This window comes from Falco peregrinus, chromosome 14 (assembly GCF_023634155.1).
Source record: "Falco peregrinus isolate bFalPer1 chromosome 14, bFalPer1.pri, whole genome shotgun sequence".
Lineage (NCBI taxonomy): Eukaryota > Metazoa > Chordata > Aves > Falconiformes > Falconidae > Falco > Falco peregrinus.
This window is the reverse complement of record NC_073734.1, coordinates 23912352-23933704: the sequence shown is the minus strand read 5'-3', so window position 1 is coordinate 23933704 and position 21353 is coordinate 23912352. Positions and strand designations below refer to the sequence as shown.

General features: G+C 52.8%; 1 protein-coding gene across 1 annotated transcript in view; it reads left to right on the top strand.

Annotated features, from left to right (window-relative positions):
* Window positions 1-21353, top strand: part of VAC14 (VAC14 component of PIKFYVE complex) — a 64384-nt gene that overhangs the window by 17705 nt on the left and 25326 nt on the right. The window contains 3 exon segments of the mRNA XM_055819079.1: window positions 3127-3271; window positions 3576-3641; window positions 13074-13224. Of these exon segments, the coding sequence (XP_055675054.1) occupies window positions 3127-3271; window positions 3576-3641; window positions 13074-13224 (362 nt within the window).

Sequence of the window (21353 nt, the reverse complement as noted above, 5' to 3'; positions counted from 1 at the left end):
CAATAAAAGAACCTGGATATTTCCACCCTTGGCAAAGCCACTTTGCTGGGCCTGCTTAAAGGCTAGAGCCTGGCCTCGACCTTAACCTTGTCTGAAAACGGGGTCAGGAAAGCAGCTGGGCCGGGCAGGAGGCCAGGAGGGAGATGACAGCTCAGGCATTGGCAGAGAAAAGGCGACCGCTGAGGAGAGAGATGGTAGAAGCCCTTGAAGAAAGGGGAGAAATGAGAAAATGAGTTGATAAGTGATATGGGGTGAAAAAAATTGCTGTGGGTTGATCACAGTGCGAAAGCAAGCACTGTTCCATGCTGGAGGATGCTTTCTGAACTTAGGGGATGTGCTGGGAGATAGGTCTCCTGCCTCACCACTCAGCTTGAGCAAAGTGTATCAGTATTCAGAGGCTGGAGCCTGCTCCAGCCCCCATTGTTGCTCAGTTTGCCTTAAAAACATGTTCTTGCCTTCACAGCCGAACCACGGAGGCAGTGCTAGGGCCACGTTCATCCTCCAGAGGAGAATCTGGGGTAGTGGGTTAGATGGAAGCAATTGCATCTGACATCTGCCCTGCCGCAGATGCCGGCGCTGGGAGCTGGCGTGGCAGGCCCAGAGGATCGCATTAACGCAATGCCATTACTGCTGCTCCTGCTCCGCCCTGCCTGGGGATTAAGGAGAGCTGGGGTGAGCTGTGAGCCCACGTCGGAGCTGCGGCAGTGCTCACCACGCTCAGCTGCTGCCTTCCTCCCTGGAAAGGCAGCAGCCCATAGGAATCTGGTGCTGCTCCATCTCGAAGGCAGAGGAGTGTGGTTGGTGGGAGATTTTTAGCCCAATTTCACGTGTTCATCAGACCTCTTGCCTCTCAGGATGGTGCCCTGGTTTTGTGCTGAGTAAACAAGCTACTTCTCTGCTGGCAACCCCCCTGAAAAGGTTTGTCTGGGTAGATGTGGGGAGAGGATAGCCAGCGAGCTTTGCCCAGCCACCATCCCTTTTAGCAGGGGCTGAGGCCAGCAGAGACGCCGGGCGGTGGTACCTGGCATGGCTGGGGTCTGGCTGACTCGAGGGGAGCCTGGCGCTGCCAGCTGCCTCCTGGGGTCAGCTCGAATGGATGTTGGCTTGAGCCACCTAGGATCCGCCGAGGTACCGCATCACTGGGGAAGGGCTTTTCACGAGCAGTTTTGACACAAGCCAGTCTGGAAACGGCTTGTTGCCGTGCTGGCAGAGGTCCAGCGTCCTCTTCTAACAGTGCCATGGCAAACCATGCCACCCTGCCTCACAGCAGCGTGGAGCTGGTGGATGTGACAGCATCAAGGCCACCTCCAAACCAGCCGGCTTCACGCACTGCTTCTCTGTGCCATCCTTTCTCCCACTTCCCTCTGAAAACACACATTACCCTGAGGGTTTTTTTCCCCCCATCCTGCACAGGCGATGCATATTTTGGTGTGGACATATAATCAGGTCAAGGATTCATACTCCTCTTCCATCAGGAGCCCTGTGCCGGGTGGGTGGCAGGCTGTGCCACTGCAGCGGGAGCTGGTTTTGCAGGAAAATCACATACGGTGCTTGCTCAGGCTGGCTTAAATGGCCTGGGACGCTGCTCCCTTGGACATCTCCTCTCCCACACTCCCTGTGCGCTGGGTCCCTTCTTCCCTTCGGTTCTGCACATCTGAGCATTTGGCCCTCGGCTGTTGTTTGCAACATCAAAGTGAAACTTAGTCCAACTCAAAATGCAATTTGCAGACCCCAGCGTCTGTTACGTGAGGCAAATCAAGCATTCAGATCTCTGCAGGGTTGTGAGGGGCTGCAGCCTCCTCGTCTCGCCCTTACAACGTGTGTCCTGGGGAAGATCAAATCCTATTAAGCCGCAGCTCTACTTGCAAATTATACCATGAGAAATCTGCCCCTTAGGATTTCTTATCAAACGAGATGCAGAGCAGCCCTGCGCATGCTAGAAAAATCGGCAAAGTCTGGTCCAGCCTTGAATAATTCAGTAGCTTGGGTAGGACAGGACTGACTTAGCTCTTCAGTGTAACTACCTTTTGGAGGTCTGCTTCAACTATCTGGCCTTCAGCCATCTCAGGTCCAGCCTTCTCTCCTTAACCATGTCTCCTGAGACAGGTACTTCCCACGTCCTTCCTGTTGAGGAGGTGGGAAACTGTCAGGTAGACTTCAGGATCACAAACAGGACAAATGCCATAACATGACCTTCTCTGTTGGGATCTCCTGTCCCAGTGCAGTCCCAACTGTATGGAAAATGACTGGAGAATAAGAGTTAAGGGTCTGTAGGCTGTTGATGTTACAAAAGAGGCAATGTCCTGGTGAACAGGGGAGTTGTTTGCTTTCATCCCTGCTTGATGACCAAGAGTTATCCTCATCTTTTGGGAAACAAGATGATGTTATCAAGGCAGCCTTGTAGTCGAGAGCTACATCCCAAAAATACTGCCAGCCAGGGCACCATCTGCAGTCCTCAGCACGAGTCTGCTGGGATTAGCAGAAACTGGCTGTCCTCACCTGGTAGGGTGGCCCCAACTAGTGGAGTCTGAGGACACGTGGGTTGATGTCCTCTGGACATGTTTGAGCTGGTCAAACCCGAGATGGATCCTGAGTGCATTTTATGGATCATCTAGTCTTTGAACCCCAAACCTGGTTTCTCAACACAGCCATGGTACTGGATTCATCTAACATGGTGTCTTGTCACGTGTAAGTACCAGCTTTTTGGGGAAAGTGGAAGCCTGGAAGAGTTCTGTTGTTCCTAAAGCAAGTTTTTTTGGTGTGTTGCTGTGTCTCTCGTTGTGCTTCCCCATCTCATAATGCCAGTCAGCTACCTGTGCCACACAGGCAAACCTGGCCATGCCCACCCATGACCCCACGAGCTTGCAAGCCTGGAGCTTGCTTCCTGACTGTTGGAACTCTTGAAGACATGAGCGCAGATGTTGGGTTTGCCGTGAGCAGATCTGGATACACAGAATAAGAAATGTGGGTGGCCAGGCTGAGTGGGGCAGAAGCAGGCCAAGGGGACAGTTGAGATTTCCTAGGGTCTGAGCTGTTTGGTGCAGCCCCCAGTTGCAGACCTCCCCACCATGGGAGGAGTGAGTTGGACACGACAGCACTGAACCAGCCCCTCTCCTTTCCGTGCAGCTGTGAGAGGATCCAGGTGACCCTGAACCTTGATGGAATAGTTCAGGTGCTGGACTGCCACCTTCATGACACATCCATTGGGATGATGACCAGAATTGCAGTGTTGAAATGGCTCTACCACTTGTACATCAAGACTCCTCGTAAGGTAAGTCAGGGACGCAGCACGTGAGCCTGTTGCTTCCTCTGTGGGACTAGGTTCCTCCACTCCCAGCTTGCTCCATGCCTTTGAATTGACTGTAATTACCTTGGTAGCGTTACAACCAAGTTTCCACCTGCCTTTTTCTGAGAAGGCTTTGGCTGCTGCATACCCAGTAGCTTAAGGAAGACAAGCTCTCTAGCTCATGTAAAATGCTGGTGAAGCTTTCAGCCGCCTCCCGTGGGGTGAGGGATCCTGTGGCAGGGGGTGACCAGGCCTGTAGGACTGATGCCATCTGTCCTTCTGGTTCTAGATGTTCCGACACACCGACAGCCTCTTCCCCATCTTGCTGCGGACCCTCTCAGACGAGTCGGATGAGGTAAGTGCTGCAGCTACTGCAGAAGGTCCTCCTGAAGTCTTACCGTTTCTACATGTAGCTGGGCTTTGGATTTCTTGGGTTGAACAGAGGGATTTTTGTGGGGCTTGGCCAATGTGGCACTGGGGAGTTTAACCCTGTTGGCTAAACTGAAGAAGACCCAATGCAGAGCCTGCTGGTAGCTGCCTGGCTGAAAGTTCTGCTGTCTTGGTTAGACTGGTGCGGTTTGGACCCTCTGTATAAACCTTTTCCTCCACCTCAGAGAGTTGATCAGTCGAAGGCAACTGCTAAAAATCCTTTCTGTCTGCCTGGGAAGACAGCTGGGGCTTCAGGTCCCGGAGCTGGTGTCTTTCCCTGGGGCTGGGTTGTGGTCAGATCCTCGGTGAGTGGGATCTGGAGTGCTCTGCAACAGCTCTGTAGAGATGCGAGGGGTTTGTGTCCAGCCAGCACTGCAGAATCCAAGTTGTGAGGTGATTAAGCACTGCTAGCAAGGCAGGGTCAACGTCGCCTGGTGGGGCTCCAGCAAATGCCCGGTGACATCAGGTTGGCTGGGAACTGCTCTGCTTGGAAGTGAGCAAAGAAAGTCAGGCAGCAACGAGTGAGCCAGCTTGCCCTGCCTTCACTCACCAGCCTGCGCCTTGTCCTCCCAGGGCAGTGCTCTTCATCTCCCAGGCTGCTTCCTTCCCGAGATGCTGCACCATTTTCCCATTTCCTTGTCTTCCTTCCTCACCCCTCTTCCCTGCCACCAGTCATCTCAATTTTGGCATCTTTAGTGTCTTCTCCCCCTCTCCATTGCGCCCTGGAGCATTTCTAGTGCTTGGGTGGGAGGCTGGCAGCTTCAGCACACAGCTGGCCCAGGCACGGGTAGTGCTTTTGCCATCAGCTGGATACTTCTTGCCCAGAGCTGTGAATGATCCTGGCTGGCTGGCTTCTCAGCCCAGACTTTCCTCGTGGAATAAAAATCAAGCACTGTCTGCTTTGCCTTACACACTCAGGGCATCAAACCCCAACCACGCAATAAATCCCGTGTGCGAGAGGGTCGTTACGAGAGGAGGGAAGGGAAAAAACAAGTGAAGGAATGACTTGCAAAGGCAAGCAACTGCCTGGCCATTTTCCATACCCTGCTGCTTACAATGCAAACCTTTCCAAAAGAGTCCCCAAGCACACATCTGCCTTTGCAACGCTCTAGAAAGCCTGCATCTTGCAGATAGTCTCTCCAGCTTGGCAGGAGATCACGGTGAGTCATGTTGCAATTACACTGCTTATTAATATTTGAAAAAAGCAGTGAAGAAAGGACCCTGGTGATGCATTTCCTCCATGTGACATAACTGGGAATGGCTCAAAAGTAATTTTAAGCTGATTTATTTAATCCTGTCTTCTATTTATTTAAATGTTCGGAGGGTTTTTTTTTTCTAAGGAAATCCATAGACGAGTCAATCCATTAAACACCGCTGCTCAGTTGGCTCCTGACCAGGTTTGCTGCTCTCTGCAAAGGAAATAGAAATGACCAAAATAGTAGGGGGGTTTTGAGCTGGGCATTTTTGGGAACGATGAGGATGGACTGAGCAAGCTAACCTGTAGTGTCAGTGCCTGGTAGAAAAGGGGATGCGGGGTGCTCTCTTAGCCATTACTCCCTGCTCAGTACTGTATTTGTATGCACATTCACATTGTCCTGGAGCGGATCACGATCCCCAGAAGTTCTTAGCTGACGAGCTGGGGATCATCAGGTTAGTGTGAGATCTTATGTGAGCTAACCCATCAGCTCTTTGATGAGGAAACATCTCCCTCCCTTTCCAGGTAGGGCTCCACACGCTGTGTAGTGTAGCACAAGATGTACACACATATTTAGGGTTTTTTTTTGCCATCTTCATCCTGTGATACTGCCTTCCCAAGGGAACCTGGCTGGGCAGCAGTACCAGTACCATCTTTCTTCCCACGAAGGTTGAACATCCTTTTGCAGTGCTTGCAGATCCTCCAGCCCCCATGCATGGTTTGGATGATAGCTGTTGCTCTCCCGATGCACTCTGAAGCTGTCCGGGAGCAGTTGTTTCTCCCTAGCTCATCACCAAAGCAGAATCTGGCTTTGGAGGGTCAAGGCTTTGCATCAGACTGAAGGACTGTGCTCAGGCACCTTGTTTTTAAGGTTTTGTCTTGCTGAGCTGCTCTGAGTCTCTTGTGTGCACTTGCCATAAATAATCAAGCCCAAAGCAAGGAGGCACTCGCGCTGGATGGAGCCAGATCTGTGCCCTTTAAGTTGTCACGCCTGGTTTTTATCGTTCAACTAGCACAAGGTGTTGCACCACCTCCACTGTGCTGAACAGGGGCCAGTATCTCATGCTGCATCTGCGGCGGCCTGAGTCATCTCAGCCTTCTCTCCTGTTGCCGTTCATACCCAGCTCTCCTGTGCCTGTAAAGAAATGGTCAAGAGACCTAGTTAAGATTCACAAAGGCAGCGCAGAGAAGTTGGAGCAGAGCTGAAGCAAGCAGTTCCCTTTGATATGTAGACAAGTCGGGATACAGGATTCCTGGCTGTCAGATGCTGTGCTGCTGCACTGCGTCACCTCGTGCTGGTTCCCGTGCTTTCCTGGCAGGGAGATACTCCATCCTGCATTTGAGACCTGGTTTTGAAGGCAATCTTAAAAGCCCTGGTTAAAATTTGATGTACTTAAAAACTTCCTTACAGCACTAACACTAACAGAATCCTGCTGGGAGTGGGTTTTTCTGCACAAGCTGCTCCTTTCTTCGGTGCAAGGGTCGCAGTCCTGACCCCTGGTTGAAGAATTGTTGTTAGAAAAAGTGAAAAGTCAAAGCCCAAGTGCTCTTCGGGAGCAGTGGGTTGCATCTTTCCACCTGCACATTAAAAGAACCACTGCTGGTAGGCAGTGCTGAGAAGACCTGTTCTTCGAGTTATCTCCCTCTGCAAGCTCCTGGAGCAAAGGCAGCTTCTGATGCAGCTGTTCAGTTCCCTGGGTCCTTTCTGGCAGGACCCAGGTGCTGAGTTCAAGCGGACACAACAGGTGGTGAGGGCATCTCTGAGAAAACCATGAAGCAGTGATGCTGCTGGTTTTCTTTCTTTGCTTTGTTTTTATTTCTCTGGCTCCAAAGCAGAGTAGTTTCTTTATGGCTGAACATGCTCCTGTTTGCTTATCTGCTCCTCTCAATCTTGCTGGGGGTTGGAAGTTGTGCTGGGACTTTTGTCTGACTCATGCAGGAGTGACGCATGAGGTGGAGCTGGTGTCTGATGTGAAGCAGGATAGAATCCATCTTCCTCTCGACTCTTAACATGAAAACCTACCTGTGTTTATGCAGTGGCCAGGCAAGGCTTTGCATACAGCAAGATGACCCAAATGATTTCTTAGTTTGCTGTTTGCAGCTGTATCCACTAGAGCATCCTTCAGAAGTCTGCTCCTGGAACTGTATGAGGGGTGGTACCTTTCCCTAGAGAGGGTTAGCTGAGCCTGGGCTGCCACTGCTTGTGGAGGTGGTGATGCACATCTGCAAGACCTTCAAGCTGACTTCTCCATGAGAAGCTCAAACATTTTGTCCCGCTTTTGGGTTTCTAGTATTAAAATAGGAGAGGAGGAACCCAGGTACGGTGGTATATGATACTCATCTCTCTCCTTTGCTGTTAACTCCTACACTCCTGTGTGTCCTGCTACAGCATCGCAGGGTTTCGAAGCCTCGTCTCTGCCCTGCTCTCTGAGCTCTGCTGCCGCACTAAATCCCAGCAAACTTCTCCCATTGCGCCCAATTCCTAGTACAATGAAGCTGAACAATAGCTTGTGCCAAAGCGAATAGCTGTCTTAGTGTGGTTTGGTTTGGAGCTTTGCTCTGTTGGTTTTAGAGCCGATGTGCTCCAGCTCCCAGCCTTTAATCTGCCACAACCGAAATATTGTGACCCTGTGCAAAGCAGAGGGTGTAAACTGAAGACTGCAAAGAGGAGAACTCTAATGTATGTGTGCCTAGCTTTTATTTTCTTTTCTTTTTGGCAGTAAAGCTGCTCTGGAGAGAGACTCAAAGCTACAAGGGACTGAAGCAGGGAGGCTACTTGTTTTCAAGGGGCAAGTTACACTGAGGATGAGCTTATGACTGAAATGGTGGGATATAGAGAAAGGTATATAATTTCAGTTGGAGGGTGGAAAATGTGGTCAGCCCAGCTTGCCACACGTGGAAGCAGCCCGCAAGCAGAAGTCTTAGAGCAGGGCAGGGTGACGCTTCCTCCAAGGACTCGAGGCATTGCAAGGGCAAGGAGTTGAAAGATAATCTGTGTGCTGCATAATGCAGGAATAGGAAGTTTCTTGGGGGGAGTGTGATCCACAGGGAGCTTCTTGGCTCAGCACTGGTGTTCCGGGCCATAATTGCATGGTTTGCATGTACATATGCACACGCAGTTTATACATATACCAAACAACTAGTGCTAAACTGGCACTCTGGGCTCAAGGTGGTGCTTGTAGGGTTCCTGGGTGAAATCACAGAGCAGACTAAAGCCACAGAAACCCTGTCTGCCATGGAGGACCGGCAATCCTTGTCCTGGGGAGCTGGCTCAGGGTGAGTCCAGGGTGGGATGAAGGTGTAGGATGCAGGATTTAGTGAGCTTGGCTTTGGGTGCCTGGGTCCCCAGGGTACAGAAGGAGGTGCTGGGTGGGAAACGGGATAGCAAATAAAAGCAAACCCTTTGCCTGTTGTCAGCTCTGGGACATGGGTGCTGAATTTGAAGGGGTAGCAGGCATCCAGCCATCTGCAGTGTGGCCTGCAGGGAAGCTCCGGGGCAGCTCTGGCTTCCACCAGCCCCATCCCACTGGCTGGACATGTCCTGCCTCCATCCCTGCCCTCTAATGCATGAAGCAAAACCTCCTTGGCATCCTGCCCTGTGACTGGCATCAGGTGGCATGTTAAGCTCCCCCGACACTAATTAACCACATTTAAAGAGGTGCTCTGATCTGTGACAGTGCTCATGCTCCTGCCGCTCAGAGGTGCTGCAGGGCTGGCCCTCACACACCCAGCAGCAGGGCCAAATTGGGGATTGGTAAAAGCAGGAGGGAGGATGGGGCATTTTCAGGTTGCAGCTCAGTTTCTGGTGGTTTTGGCCATATTACCAAGTGACCACCCCACTACCTGCTGTATTTGCTGTTGCCGTGAGCATGTGTTAGGCGAGCCGGCAGGCTGTGCCCTGGGAAGGAGAGGAGAAGCCCCCAGCCCTGCTGCCTTCCCTCTGCTCTCCATCCCCTCCCGGCTGCAGGCTGAAATCCGGCGCTGTAAAGGGAAAAAAAGGTCTTGGCAAGATCAGAGGATAAAAATTTCTGTGCTGGGGACTTGAAAAGAGGTCTAGTTAAATTGATGTGGGAAGATTAATGGCGGTTTTTCTTTTCTTTTTCTGTCTTTAAAGCCAGTGGAGGCGGGGGTGGGGGGGGGCGCAAGTTTGCTTTTCACACCGTGTATGTCTGGGGCTTGGCCAGCCTCACTGCTGGCCGCTCTTGGCTCCAGGACTGCCTGCCCCTGCTCGCCTACCCTACCCTGGCTACAGCTAAAAGGTTTGGAGGAAGAAAAACATAAAATAAGTGAAGGCCTCTGGGGAAGCCTTGGTGCACGCTGCGGCGGTGAGGGGCTGCATTTGAGTGATGGAGCAGGAAGAAGCACCCAGCAGCATCCTCACCTTTCCTGGTCTCCCCCAGGTTGCTCCTCCAGTCCTGGTAATGCTGTGAGGTTTTCCACAACCTCCTTGATCTTAGTCTCCTTTAAAGAAGTGCTTTGCAGCCCTTAACCTTCTTGTTTTCCATCTTGGTCGCATCTTGCTTTAGCTGAATTCCCATCTTCTCCTTGGCAAGAATAACCTTGTCCTTGGTGTTGTGTGCTCTGTTTCATTGCCCAGGGAATACCCACCCTCTGGGACACCCAAGGCCACCCATAAGCACCTCCCTGGGGTGAGCAGGCATCTTAATCTTTTCAGTACTTTTTTTTTTTTTTTTTTAATTTTTCCATAAATACCAGCAAGGACAGCATCTTCAGGAATATCCTTGCTATCATGTGTGCCAGGAGCCGCTGCTGCAGCCTGCCCTGGTGTCCTGGTAGTCAATGTGTGCTGCAGGGTGCTAAGTCTGGCTCCCCAGGGATCTGCAGTGGATTTGGGGTCACCTCCCCCTTCCTCTGCAACATGCCATGGCCAGCCCAGCGTTTTAGCCAGAGGCAAATTCCTCCCCAGGAGCATCATGTCAGTGCTTTGCACGCAGGAGGTGCATCCCATCCGGCGGTGATGCTTTGCACGCAGGAGGTGCATCCCATCCGGCGCACGCCATTTGGGGGCTGCTTTTCCCCTGCACTGCCACCGGCAGAGCTGGTCTCCGTTCAACCAGAACAAGCGGCAAATTAACCTGACCTAGATCTGGAGAAGCCGAAGAGACTGACAGTTCTGTGTGGCCTCAAAATCCATGCTCTGGAGGCAATACAGGGTGAAATCTTGCCTATTCCCAGGGAGGAGAAATAGCTGCTTATTTATAACAGCTTATTTATAACAGCTTCTTTATAACAGTATGGTAACGTGCTCCTCATCCCCTGGATGTGCAAAGAGCTCTGCCTTCTCTGCTGCTCTTCATCCTCGTGCTGGGAACAGCTTGTGATGAGGCTGGGTCTCCCCCGTCCATCATGATGCTCCTTTCCCTGCTCCTACCCATTCACGCTACCCAACCCCACGCTCATCCAGGGCAGGGGCACACCCCTACATCTCATCACCGCTGGGAAGCCTTCACAGAAGTCCCTTCTGGGCCAGGAGAACATCCTCAGTGGCTGCTCCTCCAGGCTGGCCATCGGGATCGCGCCCTCGGCCAGCAGCTGGGAACAGCTCTGGCCCTTGTGCTCCAGCACTGTCAGGTCTGATGCCGCTCGGCTCCTGACGGATGGGACCAGCTCGCCCCTGGCGCAGCCGGCCCGTTGCCATGGCAATGGCAGGATATTGCTTTCTTACAGCCTCCTGGCTCACACAAAGCCAGCCGCCGGCTCCAGCTTTGCTTAGCGCAGGGATGTGCAACGCATACCAAGCGCTCCTGGCTTTCCTCTGTCCCCAGCTGGGAACCCACTCCGGAGCATGCGGGGAAAAACCAGCAGGAGCCGGAGCTCCCTGCCTCTTTCCCATGGCTGGAAAACCTCAGGTCTTCGTGGCTGCCTGCTTTTCCTCTTCCTCCAGGTGCTCGTGCACCCATCCCTCCTGCTTCTTATTTTCTCTGTGTTTTTCAACTGCAAAATTCCACCCACGCTGCTTTTCCCACCTCCTGCCTGTGACCTACATGGCTGACTTGGGGTGACACCCCCTAACGTCTCCAAAGGTCCAGCCATGCCCCTGGTCGTGCTAGTCACTGCTGCCCAGGCAGCCTGACTGGAGCATCCCGAGCCCAAGCAGTGTCTCAGAGACGGGGCTTGGCACATGGCTCTGGGAGGTTGGATTGAGGATATAACCTCACAGGGTAAGACATGGTTCTAAATGCTTTGGGAGGCAGCAGGGACAATTTGTGCCCAGCCTGAGGTCTTGGTCCTGTTTGCTGGTGCTGCGGGAGCTGCTGGTGAAGTCTGTGCTGGATGATAGCCCGAGTGCTGAGCTGGATGGGGGGATCGGAGCAGCAGCAAATGCAGAAGAGTGGTAATCATGAGTGGCTGGGTCGTGCCATACATCAGCCACATGCGGCCTTGGCTTCTGGTTGAGTTGGGTTTGGCAAAATCAATTGTGTGGATGAGAGTCCCAGCTCTCACCAGCCTGCCAGCCCTGGTAGCCAAGCCCTGAATCTCTTTACCAGTTCTAGCCAAAGACAATGAGACCTGGAAACCTCCATGGGTGTTATTTCCCCAGCAGTGAGAGCCTGAGACCCAAATTAGTGCCTTCCTCCCTGCTCAAACGCTGCAAGTTCAGCTGAGCCACATGATTAGCCACTAGAGAATCTACATAGGGCTTCAGGAGACCAGGCATCATAAGCTCTGCTCAGGGGCATTCTCTGCGTGAAAGAACAAGCTGCCAGCATGGTTTTATCTGAGCCACTGACGCTTGAAAGCCGGGCAGAGAGGGGGGACCAAGGTTTTTCCTCTGCCAGGGATGGCAGCCTCCCTCCACTGGAAGAGGTGAAGGCTGGCCATGGCAGTGACCTCCTCCCATACTGGCAAAAAGGTCCCATCCTTGACAGCATCACGGAGGTGCCTTGTTCTTCAGGGATAGCAGTACAAGTTGTTGTTGTCTCATTTTATTTTTTTTTTCCTTCCCTGGGGAGCCACGGGCTGGGACTTAATCATGTTTATAGGCACAGGGTCTTCCCAAGCGTGCTGGAGCCTCATGGTACCCTCAGCAGGCTGCCTCTCCACGACTGCCTCTGCACCAAAGCCTGGACACCACACTGCCTGCTCAGAGGCTGCTGGGGGCTTGAAAATCAGCCCTAATTACAAAAAAAATCCCCAGCTTAAGATATCTGAGAAACATAAAAACCCAGGAGGTCCTCTTTCTGATTTTCAGGGGTCATATTTTCAAGTTCTGCGTGAGCAAAAAAAGATGTAATTGGCTTTTTTTTGCCCCAGGGGTAAGGGTTTCTTGGTAGCTCAGAAGCTAAAACTCCCATATAACTGCAGCTCCTCAGAAGGGTACGTTGTGAGAGCGTGTGGAAAGTCTGGGACGCTGTGCTGGTGGGCAAGGGGTGATCAGGGATGTGGTATGCTAGATGCTGATGAGTTAGACGTGGCAATCGGCCCTTTTTGGCAGCCTTTCTGCTCCATACAGCCCTGCTATGCTCAGAGCATCAGGGACGGCTGATGAAACCTCTAGACCCAAGGACGTTTGAAAGAAGGGGGACCCAAAATAGCCTGAGACATGAGAAGAGTTGAGGCCAAAAAAAAAACCCACCCTGTAATAACTTCTCCAGAAATGCTATATATAGACTAATTCGGTGACTTCTGGAAGGAAAGAGCTATGAAATCTGAATGGCAGCTCTCTGCCTCGATGTCCTGAGCGCCAGCAGCCAAGCCTGCTCCTGGAATACTGCCCTAAACAGGGCAAACTGGGGGCATGGAGGGGACAGGCAGTTGTTTGCCCCCAAGAACATCCCCATACTCTTGCTGGGGTTGTCCCAAATCTGTGGTTATGAAGGGGAGTGGGGAAGCAAAACCCAGATCCCCCCCAAGGTGGGAAGAGGGAGAGGCAAGCCCTGCTCCTGATTGGATAAATTTGGTTTAATTTCACATGCTGCTTTGGGACTCTCAGGGCAGAAACTGTTTTTTTCTCCCCTTTTCTCTTTCCTGCCCCATCCCTTCTGCAACCATTTGAAATTTCCACTTTGAACTTCATAGGTAGCTCTTTTTTCCCTACATCTGCCTTGATGTGCTGGGATTTGGTGTTTGCTTCCCAGCTCACCCTCTCTGGCCATGGGTTTGGAAAGGAAAGCTCACCCCACGCTGTCCCTCTCTCCGCAGGTTATCCTGAAAGACCTGGAAGTGCTGGCTGAGATTGCTTCTTCCCCAGCGGGACAGACGGAGGGTCACGGTCCCTCTGATGTCTCCGATGTGCGACCCAGCCCTGTGGAGCTTCACGTCCCAGCCAGGGCTGGCCAGCTGAGCTCCTCCGGTGAGTGCTCCCTGTGCTGCAGCTCGGTGCCTCCCTGCTCCCTGGGCTCACTCGGTGCTCCATGGCACCACTCAGATATGCTCGGGCAGAAGGGGAAGTCTCTTTTGCAGTAAAAAATCCCTATATGCGTCCCCACCTGGCTTGGGGGGTCAAGTCTGCCATGGCACAGACCAGGGCACTGCTTTTATTTTTATTGCTCTTTGCTCTAGCTCACGTTTTGGAGATTTAGGAGTGTTTAGCAGCAAGGTGCTGCAGAGGCTGGTGTGGAGGTGTGTCATTGCTGTCCTGTGTTTTTATGGCACCGTAAAAAGGGTGCCAGCCTCTTCTCTCCTTGTAAAAGCCCTCAGAGCCCTAAAATCAGTTTAGGATGGGACACTGGCTGCAAGCCCGGGTGTCCAAAACACAGAAAGATCTGCAGAGGTTTCAGTCTGCGCCGGTGATGTTGCCCACATTGACTATGAACTGCTGTGTTGCTCTGAGTGTCTGGCAGGACCTCAGGAAAGAGATGGAGAGAGACAATCCTATTTTCTGGAGACTTGGGGGATAAAAAAAAAAAAAAAAAGCCTTTCATTAATTATCCTGGCACATTGGGAAGTTTTTTCCACCTTCCCTTGTCTGTGGCTCATCCTTTGCAGTTGCTTGGCTGCCCCTTCTCCACTGCTGCTATTTAAGGGCCTCCCTGTTGTACTCCCCAGGCCAGGTCATCCCAGCCAAAAGCACGTTTCATGTCAGCTTTGGATTGCAACCCGAGCACGGAGCCAAGGCTGCCTCTCCCTGCGCAGGATGTGGCCACGGGGCCTTGCAAAATCGCTGCTGGAGAGGGAGGCTTCACTTTCCACTCCCCAGGCTTTGTTTTCTCTGAAGATCCCAGATCACTCGCCCCTCCCTGGGCTTGGAAATGTTTGCACCAGCAACCAGCTCAGGCTTTGGGTTGTGTGGGGTGGGTTTTTTCTGCAGATCTACCTGTTTCATGTTGGCAGCTTTAGCCCTGCAATGGAGGGGTGGGGGCAGCAGTGCTGGCGACCTCCCCAAACCCTCTGCCAGTCTCATCCATCCTCCCGGTGTCAGAAGTGAGACCGCCTGGGTGGAGCAGCTCCTGCGGCGCTGGCCAAGCAGTTTGAGGAGCTGCAGTTCAGCTCATGCTGATGGTTGTCTGAGGTTTCCTTCCTTGTGGATGATCTAAAAATAGCAGGCTGGATGGCGTAGATCCTAACGGCTGCTGTGGCCCCTGTTAGCTATCTGGAAGAGCAGCTTGGCTTCACTTACTCGGGCGTAATGTTTGGAGAGTCTGGCTCTCCCTGCGTTAGGCAGATCAGCTGGAGCTGGAGCTCCCGTTGCCCCGGTGCAGGGCAGCTTGCCCCCACAGAGGTCCTGATGGGCTCTGGCTTCCTCACCTACTCTCCTCTTCCTCATAATGCACCAGAAAATTGTTTCTTTGGAAATTTATTTGGGGCTGAGCTTTGCAGGGTCATTGGCTTTTACCCAAAGGCAGATGTTTCTGGGGAGGGGAAAAGGAGCCGTTTGTTGGCCTCGGACATTTAGTGTGGCCCCAGTCTCGTCTGGCTCTGACCACCCAGGGCTGAGACTGGATCGGCTGCTGGGCTCTGGCTCCCAGGGGAGCTGAGGGGTCACAGCTGGGCCAGGACCCTCCTGGATTACGCCTGGAAAAGCAGAGGCTCCTGGGAAAGACTTTTTGTCAGAGGGTTGTTTGAGGGAGGGTTTTTTTTTTTGGAACGGGAGGGTGGCTGGTGGAAGTCCCTACATCTGTGCGTGGTCCCAGAGTACTGATGTACAGTGAGAACCCAAACTCTGCCCTGCAGGCTGATGCATTTGTGAGCGCAGCCCTTCACAGGCAAAAATCACAAGGTGCTGGCACTGAAGAGAGGGTGTACCACTTTCTGGGGTCACTGGTTTTGTATTGGGATGTATGGCAGTGTTTCCCAGGCACACCTCCCTGGCTAGCATGCCTTAGCTCAGACAGTGGGATGCTATTGCACCATTGGAGGGGATGCTGCAGGGTACCAGTGCATCTCCCCAGGGTTAAAACTGTCCCTTCCCTTCATCCCGCTTTAGACCGAGATGCCATCGGAACTGGCAGTGGGAGGAGAGCTGCTGAGCCATCTCAGGTCTGCTTCTCTCTTACCTCTGAGGCCCATCCAAGCATGCAGTTGGTGGCTTTGCAGGTAAACGAGCATGGACACCCCTTAAAATCCTTGAGCTTGCAGCAGGTTTCTGTGCTGCGCTCTCTTGTCTTACCACTCCAGGCTTTGCCACCTGAGCGGTGCAGGCAGGAGGGGAGGTGGAAGGGGCTAGTGCCCCCGTGGTCTTCCCCCTGCTTCCTTTTGCTCCCTTTCTTTCCCTCAGGATGTGTTTATGCAGTTGTTTCCCTGCCATTGAGTTTGGTTTCCTTCAGATGCTGGTTGATTAGTCAGGAAAGCCGTGTCCCACTTCCGCAGCCCGTTCCCAGCTCCAGTTTTTATTTAGCCGCTTTGTTCTCCAGTTACGTAAGGTCGGCTGCCCTTGACGCCTTCTCCAAACACAATGAGCTGGGGCCAGCCCAGCTCAGCACCGCCTGGGAGACCCGACATCTCCTCTCCTCACCCGCTCCGGCTGCCCTGGGAGAGGGTGGCTGGGTGCTGACCTCCATGGCTCTCTCCTTGGTTGTTTTCTGCCCGCTTTTCAGGGACAAGGTCTGCAGGGCTGTGCCCAAGAGCTTCGCAGTCTTCAGGGTGATGGTGCAAATGCCTGTCTGGTTTGTATGATGGGAACCCAGCTGCCTGCTTTGCTTTGGGAGTGTTTTGCCAACCCTGTAGATATTGGGAGAAGTAGCAGATGGCCCAAGAGTGCTTATCACCAAGGCCTGCAGGTCAAGGGAGGTGATTCTTCCCTGTACTCTGCTCTGGTCAGAACCCCCCTGCAGTGCTGCTTCCAGCTCTGGGGTCCTCAACACAGGAGAGACGTGGCCCTGTTGGAGCCGGTCCAGAGGAGGCCACACAGATGGTCCGAGAGCTGGAGCATCTCTCCTGTGAGGACAGGCTGAGAGAGTTGGGGCTCTTCAGCCTGGAGAGGCAGCTCTGGGGAGACCTTATTGTGGCCTTCCAATGCTTAAAGGGGGCTTATAAGAAAGATGGGGACAGACTTCCTAGCAGGGCCTGTTGCAATAGGACAAGGGACAATGGCTTTAAACTGAAAATGGGGAGGTTCAGACTAGATACAAGGAAGAAATGTTTTCCAGTGAGGATGGTGAAGCAGTGGCACAGGTTGCCCAGAGAGGTGGTCGATGCCCTGTCCCTGGAAACATTCAAAGACAGGTTGGACGGGGCTGCAAGCAACCAGATCTGACTAAAGGTGTCCCTGCTCATTGCAGGGGGGCTGGACTGATTGACTTTTAAAGACCCCTTCCAACCCAAACTGCCCCATGATTCTGTGATGGCATAGGTGCAAGCCCTCCAGCCTAGTCTCCAGCTCTGCTCTGCATGAAAGGAGAAAGCCCCCTTCAAGAGGATGCTGATACCATCTGCTGCCTTGTACAGGGTTACTCTTGCACACATCTCTTCCTTCCTTTCTCCGCAGCTTTGTAAGAAGCGGTTACGACCCTTTGTTTCACAGGAGGTGCTTTCCTCTCCAGCTCAGCCCAGTCTCTCCCGCCTGACTTCCTGCCAGAGACGGTGGGGATGGTGATGTACCCTCTGAGCATGCCATGCTATAGGATGTTTACCGGGAGGCTTGCTCCATATGTGGGTGTGCTAATGCACCTGAGGTCATTGGTTTCCACCGGCAGTCTGTGGGTATCCCAGGAGCTGGTGGATTGCTCTGGAGGGGGCTGCTGAAAGTTCTGAGAAATGTGGTCTGTTGAGTTCAGACTTGCTGTATCCCCACCGGAGAGCGTGCAGCGCTCCAGAGCCTGGACCAAACACAAGATTTTCTGCAATAGGGATTTCTTGTCAACATTTTTTTGAGGGATTTTGTTTCAGTGAACCAAACCACTCCCTTTACGTTGTCTGTCGCTTCATTTGTATAATCGTAGATCTGCAGAGGTGGCAGTGTAGGACAAGGTCCCACCTCCAGACGGTCTGGAAACTATTAGTGCAGCCTCTGAAGACACCAGGCGAGAGTCTGTAGGGTGCAGGGGGTCCATGAAAGGTAGGAAGGTGAAGGTGGCCCCTTGTCAGATGGCTCAGATTTGCTAAACTGGCATTTCCAGTGATAGGGGAGGATAGATGGGAACCCCCTCCTTATTCATCCTCTCCACAAAATGCAAGGAGACAGCCAACATCACACCATGGACTGCTTGCTCTCAAAGGAGTCAGTTTCCAACAGCTTTGACAAGATCAGGAGTGCAACAGCAGGGAGTGGAGGAGCCAGGCAGGCAAGAGAGGAGAGACTGTTGCTCCTGAGTGCTCTGAGTTCAGCGCTCTGGTTCCTGATGGTTGGTGACTCTGCCATCTCCTTCCCTGCTGGCATGGAGCTGTTCAGGAGGATTGACTTTCAAAACCACTCTTCTGTCTCTTGAAGAGGAGGGGAATTAGAAGAAAAAGGTCGTGTGTTTCTTTTCCTGGATGCTCTGCAACAGTGGTGCTGGGATGCTGTGGAAAAGCCCAGGAGAGACCATTCAGACTGTAGCCATAACTCACCTGGCATGCCTTCAGGCATCGATCCCTCCAGAAATGGTTAGAGCACACGGCTGGCCGGAAAGGTTGGGGATTCCCGAGCAAAAGCTGAGATTACGGGTCTGTAGGGCTGACGCAGAATCTGATGCTGCAGATAAGATCGCCTCTAGCCAAGCACCCCCAGTGTAGTTACTTTGCTGAGCTGCCTCAGTTTCCCCAGGACGTTGCAAGGAATTTGGAGGGTGGAGTGAGGAATGAAATGAAAACAATTAAACTAGCAAAATTAATATTAGTGCAGAAATGGCCTGGCAGAGCCTGTTGGGGCTCGTTCTTGCTTGCAGGTTATCTTCTGTATGCTTCACCTTTCCATGCAGTAGCCTCAGCCTGCTCTAAACTCACCACTGAGCTTAACTGCTCCTCTTTTGCAGCTCTGCTGGCTATTCTGTCCTCCTGTGCGCTGTGTGAGCTATACCCCTGCTGCATTTTTGCTTATTGATTTACCTTAACGAAGAAAAACGAGCCAGCAGTGGACTGCTAACCTTGCTAGGAAACCCATCAGCATTATCATTGCCTGCTGCCTTCTTCCAAGACAGGCACAAGCACAGACCCTGCGTCGAGTGGGGGGATGCAGAGGATCAGTGCAGCGAAAGTCTTATTTGGCATCAAAATACGTACCCTGGCCCATCTGGGGACCCCCTTTCTGGCGAGATGCTGAAGTCTCAGTAATTGCAAACCCATGGCTCTTCAGCCAGGTAGGAAGGGGAGAAGCATCTGTGCGCCCAGGCAGCCCTGCAAAAGCAGGCTGAGCACAGCCCGTGGCCATGCAATCCATAATTTCAGTGGGTTTATTTCCTCAGCAGCATCCTGCGCTCTGGAGAGGGGTGAGTGGAGGTTTTGCAGAGCCCAGCTCAGCTGCCGACACGTTTGCATCTGTTTCCAGCTACGCCCTGCGCTGCGTTTTGAGGGGGGGGGGGGGATGGATGGATGGATTTGCCTTTTTTACAGCTCTATTTTTATCCCACTCCTCGAGGCTTCGCCGCCCTGTGTTTGCAAAAGCGAAAATTCAAAACATCCTGGGGAAGGCTGCCGGGTGGGAGACGCCACGCAGATTCCCACGTCGCCGCCTGGGGTTCTGCCGAGCCCCATCTGGCAGCGCTGACTCCCACGCCGCTGGCACCCGAGCCGAGCCCCACGCAGGATGAGGGCTCACGGACCAGCTCCGGCTGCCGCTGGGCTGCTCCCAGAGGAGCCGAGGGTGATCCTTCTCCAGGCTGAGGTGGAAACACGATGCCCCAGGGAAGGCACTGGGGTGGGAAGGATACTTGGCCCCGCCAGCTCTTAGTTTACCCTCCCTATATCCAAGCTGAAATTGCTTCAATTAGGGATTGCGGTAAATCATTTTAGCTAAACCACCACAAATACCCTTGTGGATGCTCTTTAAACAGCTTAGCCAGCTTTAGCCTGCTTCGGAAAGGAATCAATTCTGGTCCAATGTTATTTAAATTTGGTTTAAATGGAGTTAAGCAAGTCCACACCGGTTTTAATTAAGACCAGTTTGAAACCAATTACAGTAAATTAGTGGAAGTTGTCTTTTATGCCAGGGTAAAGTTTGGCATTTTGTGGCTGAGGTAGGAAAATCCAGCTTTGTGCCGGAGTCTGCTGGGCCCCCCTGGAACAATCTGGGGACACTTTGGCCACCGTAGGTCTCGAGACAGCTCAGCCCATCAAGCAGCCAGACAGCCTGAATGTTCCAGGCTGCTATACAATATATATTTATAAGGGCCTTAATATAGATCCCTAATTGCCTGTCGTGGTTGATTTATAGCGTGGCCATGTGAGCGATGGGGATGGCACGAACCACCGGGGAGCGCTTGGGGATGCACCAGGGCTTTTGGCAGGTGTTCGCCACACTCCGCTCGAGCTAACACCCATGGGTGAGGGGGCAGATGCCGGTGCTGACTTAGGTGATCTAAGAAGCCCGCTTGTGTCCCTGGCTTTACCCCAGGAGACAAGAAGCTTGCCTCAGGAAAGGATTTGTTAGCCCAGCATCCTGGGCTACAGGAGGATGCTCTCTGTAGTCACTGAGAAAGGGCCAGGCTGGCTGGCTGGCGCAGTTTCCACGTGCCTTTGGTAGCCTGTTTCTACTGACTTTTTTTCACTGCTCTGATGTTCCTCTGAGCCTAAAATTCCCATTTGTTCCTATTATAGTGGATATCTGGGCTGAGTTTCGTCATTCGTCTGAGCAGGGATCTTTCTTCTTCCAGCTCCCTCCTCCATACCAGATTTTTTAAACAGGCAGCAGAGCCGTGACGTGCCACCAGCCCCGTTCTGGGTACGTTAACAGCCGATCTGGCAGGTTACAGATCTGCAAAGTCTCACTTCAGGGAAAGGGGGGAGAGGTGCAAACTTCAATTAATTAAGCCACAGTTTTCTTAACACTTCTCTCTGCTTGTCTCTCGTGCTTCGTAGAAACACTTGACAAGCTGCTCCTACGGTTCTGTCGAGCTGAGGATGCCGCTGTGCTGAGCTGTAACCCACGGGGCAGCGAGCCGAGCTCTGGGCTGTGCTGGGAAGGGTTAGCAATGGCAAACAAGGTGCCAGCCACTTCCTAGACATCCTGTAAACACAGAGCAAATGGGAAGCTTGGAGGATTGGGAGGTTTTGCAGGAGAGATGTTTTGCCTGCTTGGAAGAAGTATTGCCCTTTTAAACTCTGGCTGAGATTTAGGTTGAGCTTTTTGCAGCCTGGGAGACTCCTACACGCTGGTTTCTCAGCCCCGGCATTACCCCTGGAGAGCACTGACAAGGCTGCTCCGGCACAGTGTGCCAGGGTGGAAACCTTCCTTAGGGACACACAGGCGTAGCTGCTGGATGCTGGGTGGGCAAGGGATGGAGAAATGATCCCCTTCGAGTTTGGTCTCGATGCTCCTAGAGGCAAAGGATGATGAAGCAGCTCCCTTGGGCATGCAGACTGACACATCGCACCTTCCTCTCCAAAAAAAACCAGGGCTAAGACTTGTTTTGGCCATGTCTGTGTCTCAGTCCCTCCTTGTTCCCAGATCGCTGACCCACTGCCTGGCTTCCTCCAGGCTGGGCAGGAGCGTCGGAGGTTCAGGAGTGAGTCAATGGATGAAAATGGCAGGGCTGGAGGCTGATCGTCCTGCAATCGCAGCCGGGTTCTGATCTCCGAGGAGATTCTGGCTTTTGGATACTCAGCTGACCCAACGGGTCCTTCTGAGTATCCAGTCTGAGATGCAGGAGATGCTGCACCCCTTCGGGAGTGCAGAGCTGAGGATGTTCTGGCTGGTGTGTCTTGCACCGACATTTCCAGCCACGCAGCTCCCAGGCTTTGTCCTGTGCACGTTGCTGCTGGCACCCCAGTGAGAGAAGTGCTGAACCTTGCAGGGAGGAGAAAAGTTGCTGCCTCCGGGTTTTCCCTTGGGATGTGTTTTAGGATATGTAATGGTTTGGGCTGCCACTGGAAGGCATGTGAGGTAGGGTACTGTAGCTGGCTTTGCTG